Source organism: Lissotriton helveticus, chromosome 5_1 (genome assembly GCF_964261635.1).
Source record: "Lissotriton helveticus chromosome 5_1, aLisHel1.1, whole genome shotgun sequence".
NCBI lineage: Eukaryota > Metazoa > Chordata > Amphibia > Caudata > Salamandridae > Lissotriton > Lissotriton helveticus.
The window spans coordinates 1,165,124,389-1,165,138,211 of NC_136065.1; the positions used below are offsets into that span (position 1 = coordinate 1,165,124,389).

General features: G+C 43.8%; 1 protein-coding gene across 1 annotated transcript in view; it reads right to left on the reverse strand.

Annotated features, from left to right (window-relative positions):
• Positions 1-13,823, reverse strand: part of NRAP (nebulin related anchoring protein) — a 417,859-nt gene that overhangs the window by 395,021 nt on the left and 9,015 nt on the right. Inside the window, exon 3 of the mRNA XM_078643841.1 lies at positions 12,426-12,513. Within this exon, the coding sequence (XP_078499967.1) occupies positions 12,426-12,513 (88 nt within the window). The remainder of the gene's footprint in view (positions 1-12,425; positions 12,514-13,823) is intronic.

The window sequence follows — 13,823 nt, forward strand, 5'->3', positions numbered from 1 at the left end:
GCGTGCTATTTTGAATCTTAAGCTTTGTGACTTGAGCAGCTCAAGATGTATGCCAGTGTAATCATGAACTGGGCAATATAGCTGGTTCACTGTAGTAATGTGGCACCTGCTGTTTATCTTGCTGTTATATGCTTTCTGGACAAAACAAAACCATTTTGTCACTTCCAAACTTTCCAAGTTCTTTTATATTTAATGTAATAATTCTCCTAGCCTGGATGATGGGTGGAGAGTGACTGTAGTGAAAGTGAGGGGGCGGCATTTTTCAATTCTCGCCTAGGGTGGCAAAACACCTAGAAACGGCCCTGGACATGAAATATAAAAAAAAGTTGCTAGTATACGTCACTAGCATGTAATTTTAGGAACAAGTTAAATCTCTTCTGCATTGGTCCTGTGTTGAATAGCAGGCTAATGAGCATTGCCATGCAATTCCTATTGAGATTGCTACTGTGCCTATTAATAAAAATATGCTATCAAAATATCAATAGAATGTGCTTTTTAAAGTGCCCATATCTTTGAAAGTTCAACCAAAGGTATTCGAGTCTACCTCTATTGTTTGAAAGGCTCTCCCTTGTGACCTTTAGTCAGACTTCCATATGAATCTGCTTTTGAAAAACAGAAAAGTCTTGTAAGGTTTTGAAAAGGGGATCCTTTTTTTTGTTATTCTAATATCCTGGCCTCGCCCCCTACCTCTTCACGCCTCAGTCCAACCCCGCCATCCGAAGCCCATGAGTGTGGCCCTCGGCCACACGGCACACCCTACTTTAGGCCCTCGAGAAAAGGTTTGTGTGTACCATGCTCTAACTGAACAGCGACTGGAAGCAGTGAGTGCTACAGTTTTTTTACCATCAAGGCAAGCAGGAGCACCCTGGCTGTACATTATACAGGGCACGCATGCACAGATAGACCTACGTATTAAACTCATCTTACCGGAAACACTTTTGCCCAGTTCTGTCTTGCCAGCTAAAACACTGTGCATGCCGGGACTTGTAATTTCAAATTTCCATTTTAAATCATGAGCACAGGAGTCCTGGCATGTGAAATATATAGGCCAAATGGTCAGCAATGTATAGGCTCTTGAAAACACAACACAAATATGCAGACAAAAAATTACAATGACACACCGTCAAAGGAAACTTCCCGCAGACTCGCAGAGACTCGAAGGCATGAAGTGTCGTATCACCGGGACATAAATAGAGTCAGCACAAATACTGTGCTCATTCCAGACATGCTCAGTCACACGCAGGGACAGTCAGTGGTGTGTCGCAAGACTTCAGAAATAGTGTGGTATTATTTAGGAGCTGTGGGCTGGCATGAGATGTCATCGGAATGATGAAAACACATTTATGAGTAGGCAGCACATGCTCGGCGGGCGGCTTTGTTACACCTCAACTCTCACAACTGAACTTCCCCTCCTAGATGATGAATGACTCGCACTGTAATGTGTACACTACTTTAGGAATGTCTTTAAGCACTAGTATGAAGGCCAAGTTCATCACTGGTTCTGGAAGGACAGCACTGGAACCATATGGCACTGCCATGCAACCTCATGTTCTGGTGATATAGCTATAACCCCCGCACTCTGCCCCACTCCCACATGTGATCCCAATACCTTTCCCTTTCCGTACTTCCCCTCCCGCCAAGAAAGCCACTACACTTCTTGTCTTTGTGGTGGTCATTTGTTGGCCGCAGTTTATTAGGGTTACAAGGAAACAGGTATATCTTGCATTTGCATGTTATGTCATCATACATTTCCTTGCTATTGTCTTTTGGCCCTTCTGGGGCGGTTCTTTTGTAGGTTGGACTTTCTTGCGCTTCCTCTGCGCGGGAAGGGGATATCCGTTGTCCCAGAGTTAGGCCGCCTCGCTAACTTGTCCGACCTTGTTGTGCCCTGCCATCCGGCGGGGGCTGGGCTGCAAGCGCCGTCTCCGCTTGCTACCCCTTCCCTTCGTAGCCATGTCACCCAGCCGTGAAGCATCCCAGAGTCACTGTCCTTAGGCCACCTCACCCAGCCGTGCGGCATCTGAAGATGAGTGGACCTATTCTGGCGCACCGCCCTCCTGTGTGCCTCCGTACCAACCGTTCTCAGCGTAGCCCTTCGCCACGCGTCTTCCCAGTCTCAACCCTGCGACATTGCTGTTCCTTAGGTGTGGGTGGGTGGGACAAGATTCTCAGTGCGCCGTGCTGCTCCCCGCTCCTGTAGATAGGAGCATACCTGGGGGAGCGGCACTTTTATGCCCCCCGGGCCGCTCTCGCGCTTTGGGATCTCTCCCCTCATGGGGGGTTTGAACGTCGCCTGCCCCCCCATTGGCCGCGATGAGAGGGGGGGGGCCAGACACCTTTCGGGGCTTTCCCTGCCTCTTGCTGGGCGACCCCGTTTTCGTGCCAAATTGGCGTCTCCTGTGCCGTCCCCTGCCCCCGCCTAGCTGTACTGGGGGCTCGCTGCTGGGTTATGGCGACAGCTCCTGAGCCCCCTTCAGTGGCCCGCCTCTGCGATGTTGGTTAACCGCATGCGCGCGGGCAGAATTCCGCCCGTACGCTGGGTTTTTTCAAATCGCACTTTACGTGACGAGCTGGGCTCGTCATGAGCGTGCGAGGAGGCTACGCCATGACGAGCCCAGCTCGTCATGAGCGTCGAAGGGGTTAAGGCACATACGGAAGTCAGTAACTGCACTTAGTTTCACTGATTTCGAAGTGTCTCTACTTTTGGCATCAAACGCTACACTAATATATACGTTATTATAATTATATGCGCAGTAAACCCCAATTCCTTTTCAAGGGGCGGCTTTCGAATTGTTTCAACGTGATTTTGTTGTAGGACACTACCTAATGCACATCAGCTACTACTACTGCTACCCTCTGTCAGTGCCAGGAAATTCGAAATCACTTCATTTACTTTTCCGTCTCCACTTCTGTTCCTGGAAGACACTCAGGGGCATATTACCAAGGGCCACATTCGCCGCCTTAGCGGGATTTTTTCCCGCTAAAGCGGCGATAATTTTATCGCCCTATTACCTAGCTAACACCAGTTATCGACAACTAGTAGGAGATAGCAATCATCTTGGGGCCCACTTTGCATGTCAGCGATATTTATCGCTAATGACATGCAAAGTGGGCGTGCCAAGATGTTAGCAACTGGAAACAGTCGCTAATATCGCTATCTCCAATTATCAACAAAGCCTTACTTTTGGAAATATTCGCGCTAAGCGCGAATATCTCCAAAAGATAACGCCTGCCCAGAGCAGTTCTTAGCCATGTTATCCAATGGAGGGTGGATAACATGGCTAAGAGCATTGTCACGACAATGCATAAATATCGCTGATTTTTCAGCGATATTCATGCATTTCGCAGAATTTTTACCGCTTTTGAGATACACCTTGATAATATCAAGGTATCTCAGCGGTAAAAATCGTCAGAGCACGGCGATATAATTTTAGCCGCTAACCATGCATAGCGATAATTATCGCTATTGCTTGGTAATATGCCCCTCAGTGCTTTAAATGGGCTGGTTTTGTCCGGTACTGAGTACCAGCACTTTTTTATTTTGAGAGGGATCGTACCGGCACTTCTGAAGGAAAAGTAATACTTTCAATTGGAGAGTACCAGCACTTCTGAAGAGAAATGTAATACTTTTAATTGGAGAGTACCGACACTTCTGAAGAGAAATATAAATCTTTTCATTGGAGATTACCAGCACTTCTCAGAAACAAGGAGATACTCTGCTACAGAGTACTTGCACTTCTATTTTTCCATTTCAAGCACTGAAGACACTTGCATGCAGTCACTGCCTTTTCTGTGTCACAAACGTGCGATTACACCGAATACCCCATGCTTCAGGAGCAGTTAACTATTACCAGCTGTGAGGAAAATGGATTGACTTTTACTCTTAGTAAAAAAATTTCGGTGATTCCCTTACCCTCCTGGAATAACCCTAAGGTGGCACTGAGGCATTAGAGCAAAAATGCTCTATTTACTTATATTCTGTCATTCATTCTGCTTTCCTTTTTTGATGTCAGTTAGTAACACCATGAAGTTGTTGCTTATCATGTCAGCTTTGAAACAAAACGGTAAATATGCAGGGAAAACTTTTGAATGTGGCGTCCGGACAGTCTTGGAATAAAATTGATGCGGTTTCTGCGTTCCGGTGCCCAGGTGTGATCTGCCTTGAAAGCACAGTTCTGCAAAGTGGGGGCTTTGGCTCCTCCCACCGGAATATAATTCTCTCACCTAAAGCTATTGGCTTTTTGGTGTATCATTCCACCCTCCAGAAAGTGCTTCCATTTCGAAAACATAAGGGACTATTTTACATCTGGAAAACACACTAAGGGGCATATTATCAAGGGGGTTTATCTCTGCTTTTTTGGCTTTAAAAGCCAAGAAAGCGGAGATAACATTATCTCCCTATTACCTAGCTGTCGCTAACACCAGTTAGCAACAGCTAGTAGGAGATAGCGACCATCTTGGGCCCGCTTTGCATGTCAGTGAAATTTATCACTAATGACAGGCAAAGTGGGCGTGCCAAGATGTTAGCGACTGGAAACAGTCGCTAACATCGCTATCTCCTATTACCAACTTTTGGAGATATTCGCGCTAAGCACGAATATCTCCAAAAGCTAACACCTGCCCCTGAGCAGTTCTTAGCCATGTTATCCAATGGTAGGTGGATAACATGGCTAAGAGCATTAGCTCGGTAATGCATGAATATCACTGACTTTTCAGCGATATTCATGCATTTCGGCCGATTTTTATCGCTTAGGAGATAAACCTTGATAATAGCAAGGTTCCTAAGCGATAAAAATCGCCGCAGCTCGGCGATAAAAATATTGCCGCTAAGCCAACATAGCGATAATTATCGCTAGTTGTTGGTAATATGCCCCTTAATCATCACTCTGCTTGTTATCTCCTTTTTAACGTTGCTGCACTCATTCCTGAAGAGTGATCACGGACAGAGGTGTAAGCAAAACTTAAACAGAGCAACCTCAGACTTCAAGTATAATACTGACAGTGACACTAATAACTTATTGTATATGTTGCTTCATGCCACACCTCGGCCGCTTGCAAGCGCTGTATTAACAAGGTTCACTATTACCCTATTTAACGGTACTTCATTTACAGACCTTTGGAAGGATGGAAGGCTGAGATCGCCTTGTCAGGATTCAAATTCAGAACATGGGATCATCGCTTGATTACTAGCAGCGGGCACCTAACTCATTGACCCAACTTTAGACCAAGGTTGGAATTTGAAAGCAAAGGAAGAATTTAGATACAATTTCATCATAAGTGTTAAGAGTAGTAACATAAAGAGTCAAAATAGTGTCCAATGCCCCAACCCCAGTTAATCCTGCAATGGCACGGTCAGACAAAAGTGCAGAAACCGTTTGATGATGGAGCACTCGTAATTTTCGTAGAGAAATTTTTTTAGAAATGTTAGATGTTACTAAGTATGGCTGGGTCTCACACAAACTGATACCTTTTTGTATTGCTATAGACATTGTTTTTAAAAACTCTGTTGAGCCATACATATTGATTTTGCGAGTGCTACCCCAACCAGCAGAACCACCCAGCTAGTAATATTACCCACAAATATCTCTCCTTGTACATGAGTCAACTCCACCCTTAGCTTAGAACCCATGATGTGCAGCACCAACCTCATCAAAAACATAGTGGTAGCAGAAGTGACATGGTATGGGCTTTAAACCCTGATGCCCATACTGCACATTACACGGCCTTTGCCCCACAAGACAGGGCACTGCAGGGTTTTACGTCCTCTTTTGCTGGAAATTGGAGGCTGGATTATGTAACTAAACATAGACTGATTAAAGGCAAACACAAGCAGCTACTAAAAACAATAAAAGCTAAAGCCAGACTTAATATAAATGACCAAGATTCAAATTGGTTAAAACACAAGCGCTGTGCATTCAGAGCAATTTTTGTACCTATTTACAACTACATGGCCTCCATGAGCAGAAGGGTTTTTAAATAAAAAACAATATAAGAATTTTGAGCTATGCATAAAAAAACGGGTTTTATTGGAGTTTTAAGAAAAATGCAATTGTAAATAATTGATAACATGGCAAACTGCTACAATATATCTCTTGAAATAAACAGTTTGAACACATTTGTATAAATGAAATATTGACTCAAGCAACCTTTTTCATTGCGTATAACAATTTCAATATAGTCATATATTTTGCTAACAAATGTTTTTCATGTGTCAACGAAATTAACAAAACCTATTTTCTATTTATGCGGTGAGAAAGGTTGATTTGAGAAGGGAGCAACTCTGTGAGAAAAGCCAGTGAAAAACTAAATTGAAAAAGCTACCAAAACAGTGGCTATTGATAAAGAAGTTGCCTTTCTTGAGTGGATGTGCTGTTCCAGGCTGTTTATTAAATAAGTATCTCAGTGGTGATATATGAGCCATCCTGGCAGAGTTGGAGGAGATGAAAGGAGATGTGGTCAAGAGGCTATTTTTAGGGCTCGCCTGGCGTTGGAGCGCGAAGCGCTCCCGCCAGCGAGTTCTATAGTCACCTTCCTCCCTGCCAAGGGAGTGTGAGCTGTGAACGAGCAGCTCTAGACCGGTGAACGAGCCGACTCAGGTCCGTGAACGCGCGGGAACGTCAATGTGCACGTTCACGCGCATCACGCTCCTGTCCTCCCGCGTCTCTGCCGAGGCGCGCTCCAGGCCGACTTTCGGTGTGCGTCACAGCATGTTCCAGCGGCCGGAGGTAGGTAAGTGAGGGCCGGGGGGGATTTTTGTTTATAGTTTTTCTGTAGGGAAGCTGTTGTATTCTGTTTAGTTTCTAGTTTTTAATTGAGAATGTCTCACGGCCGCATGCACTCTCCAGAAAGTTTGGTGTTTTGAAAACTGCACTTTCTGCACTGTTTGGAACGCGCTTGTTTTAAACAAGGCGAGTATCTATGTTCTATCAGATTTTGGCTTTAGTAAAAAGTAATCATATCCATATCTCATAAGTCATTAAAGGACGAGGTACATTTATTGCCGTACTAAATCCGAATATACACCAACGCGAGTACGTTTGTTGGGTTCCAATGTGTGGTCCCAATGAGTCCTGAGTATCGGAGGAGTCTCAGCACTCAGCCGTACAACACGAAACACCTGATGGCTAAAATCTAGCCTAGTTTCCAGACGCTATGCCAGTACAGATTCATATATTTATGTAGGCCTTGGCTGGTTTCCTCAGATTTAGTTGACCCTTTCTTAGCATGAAAAGTATTTAAAGGCTTCCTCCGAAGTTCTTTGGGAACAACACGTCTTTAAAAAGCAAACCGCGTTTATGCAGATACAAGCAGAATAGACTACTAAACCTAATACTCAAAACCTACTGTGTATTCCTCGGTTCAGGTTACGGCTGCTAAGCTATGGAATGCCTTGCCAAACTACCTGAGGCAGATAAAAGCAGAACCACTTTTCAGGAGAGCATTGAAAACGTTGCTATTTAGTCTAGAACAGCAGGACTAGGTATCGTAAGGAGTCTCTTCCAGCCCGTACATCTGTTTTGCCTTCGCTCCAAGACACCTCTGTTTGAGGTAGCTGTTCGCGCTCTCCAAATGTCGATGATATACACATGATTAGGTATACACCATATTGTTAAAGGCACAGATGAAGCCCCTGTCTTTTTCGTAGTTTTTCATTGAATCATAGTGTGGGTGCTCCGAGGCGGTTAGACAATTTGTTTTTGCATTGCGTGGTTCCATTTGCCATGGTACTGACATTTAGTTTGTATATTAAAGTAATCCTTTTGTGATTGTGTGTTTGTTGGAATGCAAACACAAGCATTCCTTGGATGACGTCATGAATTGTTTTGGCCTTTATCAAAAACATTTTAGCACTTTTGTATAAAGTCGGCAATTGTGGATTATGTTTGACTGGAAGTGGAAGCCTACTTCGGGCCTCTTTTGCTTTGTAGTCCAAGACGTTGCTCCAGTAGATACTGGTTGCTATGTGGATTTGGTTGTCTACAATATTTGGGTTACATGCAAGGTTTATGGAGGCAGATCGCAAAGCCTTTGTTTTCATCTGTCGCAGAGTCTGGAAAATATCTGGTAGTATCCTGTAACTCTGAATAATATTGTAGCATTGTGTCTTTGTTTCTTTATTCAATTGGATTACATTGGTTGAATGACACTAGCCTGTAGGTTTAACACTGCCAAGCTAAACATAAAGGAAACCCAAGGCACTGAGACCAAATTTAACATCTCTCCAAGCCTGCCCTACAGTACCTTGCACAGACTTTTTTGCCCATATGCATATAGAACACTATTTTTCTTTCACTTTTGATAAAAAATTCATACTAGTTACCGATCAGCCCATGCATCATACGAGCTTGTCAGGCCATGTATACTCTATACTGAGGTGAAAAAATCTTCATTTTAAATTAAAGTACATTAAAGACACACAATAGTCTTTAGTGTAGATTACACAAGCATTGGCAAAACCAATACGTGTGGTGTTGGATGCCAGCCTTCAGGCTGCGTCAGTACTTATTTTGTTTTGCCATGGTTTTTCCAAAGCTGTATTTTTGAGAACGCTGCTTTGCATATGTCAGTCTAAAACAAAAAAACTGGCTAAAAACACACATTGTCCTTGGAGTCCCTGACGCTGAAGGGAACTACTTTTTTGTGGATGAAGTCCTTATGAAAGAGCGCAATTGCACCAATCACTGTGAAGTTAGCCAGTGGCTGAACTGGGCTGGCCCATTGCCTCAAACTATAGGCTATTGTTGACTGAAGACGGCTTGCAGAGGTAACTCCCAACAAAGGTGTAACATAAGTGTAAAGCATAAAACACAAAACGCTCTGCTTAGGTGGTTTCATTGAAAAATACACTTTGACTGCCTAGTACCCTGTGCAGCATCGCACCAGGCTCCCATATCACAAACCACAGTTTTAAATTGCATCACTGTATTTACTTGGTACTTTTTAGGTCTCGCGTGGCGTACTGCGCACATGCGCAGTCGAGCTCGCAAGATTTTATGTTTTAGAGTGTACTTCACTAGCGAGGGTTCAGCCCCGCCCCTCTTCTCCATTAGCTGGCCTCCTAAACGGTGACTAGTGACGTTCTTCTTTCTCTTTTAGCCCTGTCCTTTTCAGACTGGCTAACTTGACTTCCTGCTGGCGTAAAAGCTCTCTTATCTTCTTTATGGGTCCAACAGATGGCCCTATAAAGAAGATCCAGCTCCTGGGCTACTTTCCGCTCACCTGGCGCCACTCTGGATACTCACTGCGCGCGAGGAGTAAGTGTGCTGGACCTCACATGCCTATGCACTTTCTCTTACCGTAAGTAAACATAAACGTGCAATGCGCAATCTGAAAATGTTATCTTTCCCGTGCAGGTTTACTGAAACCGTAGTCCATTTCACAGGTTGGCTCTCGGGAGGCTGTGGAGCGTGAACGTGGGCGATTTCGTAACTCCTAAATGTGATTCAGGATCGGTTTGGGGATATTTACCTCGTTTTTATAATGTTCGCACAGTGTCCCTGCATAAGGCGTGGGTCGAGACTTTGGGATATAGAGTTGATGTGCGAGTTTCGCTCTCATCCCCTCTGTATGGGGCTGTATAACAGTCCGGGTGCTTTGTGCGAGCTACGGGCTGACCTACTACTCGCTGCTAAGGTGTTTCCCCTCCCTGAGTCATTGGACATCTCCTGGGCTATTTTCCGCTCGCCTGGTGCCACTCTATCCACGTTCGCAAACACTGCGCGCGAGGAGTAAATGTGCTGGACCTCGCATGCCTAAGCACTTTCTCTTACCGTAAGTAAACATAAACGTGCAATGCGCAATGTGAAAATGTTATCTTTCACCTGCAGGTTTACTGAAACCGTAGTCCATTTCACAGGTTGGCTCTCTGGAGGCTGTGGAGGGTGAACGTGGGTGATTTTGTAACTTGTGAATTTGACTCGGGATCGGTTTGGGGCATATTTACCTCGTTCTCATATTGTTCGCACAGTGTCCCTGCTAAGGCGTGGGTCGAGACTTTGGGATATAGAGTTGATGTGCGAGTTTGTAGATATTTTGGCAATGATGTACCCCATAAAGCTATTCTAATCTAAACCATTAAAAGGCTAATATAGATCTTCATTTTGACCGTTTCCATATTGCAGCGAACATTTACAAACAAATTATTATAAAATACAGTGATATTGTACTGCATAAGGAACTCTGCTGGTAGCCATGAGACTGCACACATAGGCTGAAGGACGATGGCGAATATAAACAGCAACCAAGACCTATGCACGAATCTCTTGCATATACATCCTGATCCCTTTAAACTGTACTATTTGTACTTTTGTCTAGAAGTAGACCCCACCCCACCGTGAACTGCTTCCACCACTACATTTCATTTCATTTAACCCCCTCACTCCGGGACACACTCCGCCTCACAGGTGCCCCCCCTGCACCCATCCCCCTTTAGCCTCCTCCTGAGCCATGCGACCCTCCCCACATCCCTCACTCACAAATTTGAGCCCCAGCTCCAAGCTTAAGCCACCCCCATCTTGTTACACCACACCCTGTGCTCCTGAGCCCCACCCACGCATCCGCAACCCTCAACGAGCCTCCAACAATTTGAAAGCCGCCCCCCTTTCACAAGCGCCCTTCCATGCGCCCATGCCTTCACGTGTGCACTCGTTAACCCCACACCCCAAACTTCGCACCCAACCTCACTGTGATCGCTCTCATCCTCTCTGTCGCTATTTCTGTTGCACTGAGCACCATGACAACCCTGCTCCATCCTGACGCGCACCACTGTCCAGCCAGATGCCGCCTTCTCCAGCCACGTTTGTGCAGCCGTTTTTTTTAACGTACCGCTTGCTACCTCGTGTATTTTGTTTGCTCTTGATACATGCACAATTGTCACTATTCCCTTATGTAACGTAACGCTTGCTTTTTTAACATGCTCACTTGTAATTTTCTCCTCATGTATCACTAAATGTTCCTATTGTGAAGCGCTCTGACACCTTCGGGTAAAGTCTGCGCTATATAGAAACGAATAAAATAAATAAATAAATACAAATGGTCGTCCCCTTTCCATGGCGCCCCACTAAGAACAAATACTCTTTATCAGGTTATAGCAGTTGTGTAAGGCTAAATGAGAAGAGTTAATGTAACACCCAGGATAATGTGCTGCATGGCTAAATACTTTAGAGTTTCTCAAAGGCGAGACCGTTGCATTGCAAATGCTTGTTTTATCTTGGAACCATGAGTCTACAGTCCTAAACTTGACTCCCTGGCTTCACCAAATTGTATGCTCTTGGTTCAAACTTCATTTTATTGTTTTGCAAAACAAGACCTTATAAATGGGCTAAATGCGATAATATATTAAATCCTGCAATGGGATACAATGGGAAAGAAAGATGGATTGCTAGAAATGGGGGCTTCGTTTATGTTTTGTGTGTTCTTACTTCTTAATGGAAAACATTGCTGTTAATGGGAAGCACATGGAAATAAATTATTTTTCTTAATTATCATTTGCCGATTTCCAGCAGATATAAATAATGCCACATTGATATCTCGATAATGTCCAAAGAATGTATTGTAGATGTGAGATGTATACAACATGCTATTCTGTTGCCGACTAGAGACAATTTTGGGATTTGTGATAGCCTTCTAGAAACACAACTCAATTTTTTCTAGAAACACAATACAAATTATCCTACCTCAACAACAAAACATACGAGAAACAAATGTTTGTTTTCTACATTCGCAGCTGCAGCACCGACAAAGCAAGAGAAAAGGCAAACCCGATTTCCTTACACACAGCTCATAACATTCAGATATATCTTGTTTGTTCATTTCTTCAATTGAGAACGTTTTAGAATTAATTTGCATAGGGAATGGATGCGGAAAGGCACACATTTTGACACTTTAAGAAATTACTCCCAAATTTCAGCTACATCTGCACTCAGCAAAATACACCAGGCCCCTGTGTTTGGGAGCTGGGAAACTTATTGGCACACAATGCCCAGAGACATTCAGTACCACAGCCGCGGTCACCAGCCACTTGCAAAAGGGCCTATCATAGGACGTTGACATGTGGCTACGACCTCCCTGACACACCAAGAAACTGACAAAGATATTAAGCCAATAGTTCAAGATGATTATTATCAGAAATCCATTTCACTGCACCAAGAATACGAACTTGGAAAGTCATGCAATACCTGGCTAAATCAAGACTAAAATGGAAACACAGGACTAAGTGGTAGGTGTAAGTCAGGGAGCAAATTAGCACTGATAGTCAAAAAAGTGGTTGTAACATTGGAGAAACAATCTTGCAGATTTTTAAAAAAAAACAACAACTCAAGCAGGGCTTTCGTAGTTTTGTTCTTAACTAATACTTGACTAATGAGAGGTCACAGGGTATGAGAAGTGGGCAAGGTACAGTAAATATTGCAAATAACTTGAATTACCTCGCTCGCTGCTTCAGATTGCTTCTTTGCATTCACATTCAGTGGAGTTTCATATACGCTGGTAAAGGTATTGTTTTTGGGATTATGTCTGTATAAAAAAAACAAAGAGCTATGTATCAGAAATATTGATTTTGAAATGCAGGTGATAACAATTACGTTAGTCAGATTAAGATAGGGTCGCATCATCTGTCCCAGGGTTCTCCAAAGTTGGTCCTGGAGGGCTGGATCCATGACAGATTTTTGGCATATGCCCATTTAGATAAATGCTGCTATTTTAATAATCTGGCATGGATCTGGCCTTCCAGGAATGACTCTGGAGAACACTGATCTATCCAATAAGGTTAAATGTCCCAGTCCTTCTTGAATTCCAAATGTCTTCTTTGACTCTCTTTCTGTGGGATACCCAAACGAGTCATCTAGCATCCACATGCAGAGACCTAGCTCTGCTGTCTTCTCTACCACGTGCATATCCTATCCAGCAACACCTCACCCAACAGAGTCATTTCTGGTACCACCCCGTGCTCTGAGACAACCCTCACACAGCATGACTTGGAAGCCCCACATATCTGTGAACTCATACAATATGCATGATAATGAAACATCGGTAAAGTACAACACAGCTTGAGCATTTCATGTCCATATTTTTGGATCAATTGCAGTGCTGCAATCTGTCATTCATATTGTATGGTTTTCATTCTTTCTATTTAAAACATAAATTTTGAAGCTTAACGCGAATATCTGAATGATTCTGTTGTAGCATCTGTATCAGTAACATTATTACTTACCTTGATTTTTGTGCGGTTTGATCATAAAGGAGCATATTTGAGGAATTATTTAGCAAATGATCGCCAGCATTAGATGATTCTAGGATCCCTGATAATTGAAAGATCAGGAGTGTGGCTGGCCCGTGGGCGTGCACAAAGATGTCCAGAAAGGCCCACAAAAGTGATCACATTAAGTAAGCACCAGGCTCCCACAAGTCAAACCAGGATCGCGTTTGAAACAAAGATAACAAAAAGAGGTTTCAAAAGATTCCCCAAAATTAGACACACAAGAAAAGACACAGCATGGTTTCTAGGGAAAAACAACCCCTTTGAGGGAAAGAAAGACTAGTACTGTGATTGTTTCAGCCAAGATGAAAAGTGACACAAATTCACAAATTGATAGTCTCTCTGTCCAACGGCCCCAACCAGGGCATCCATCAACTGGCTCCCTGCCTGAACAGACTGTCTATCTGTCTGTCAGACTGCTGCGTAAAACTGAATGGAAAGAGAACTGAGCTCCTGATGTTAGGTAACAGGGCCATTCCCAGACCGTTAAAGACCTGGCCAGCCTGCTTGGGAAATCCACCTGACCCTAGGCCGGTTGTAAAAAACGTAGGCATTTGGCTAGACAGTA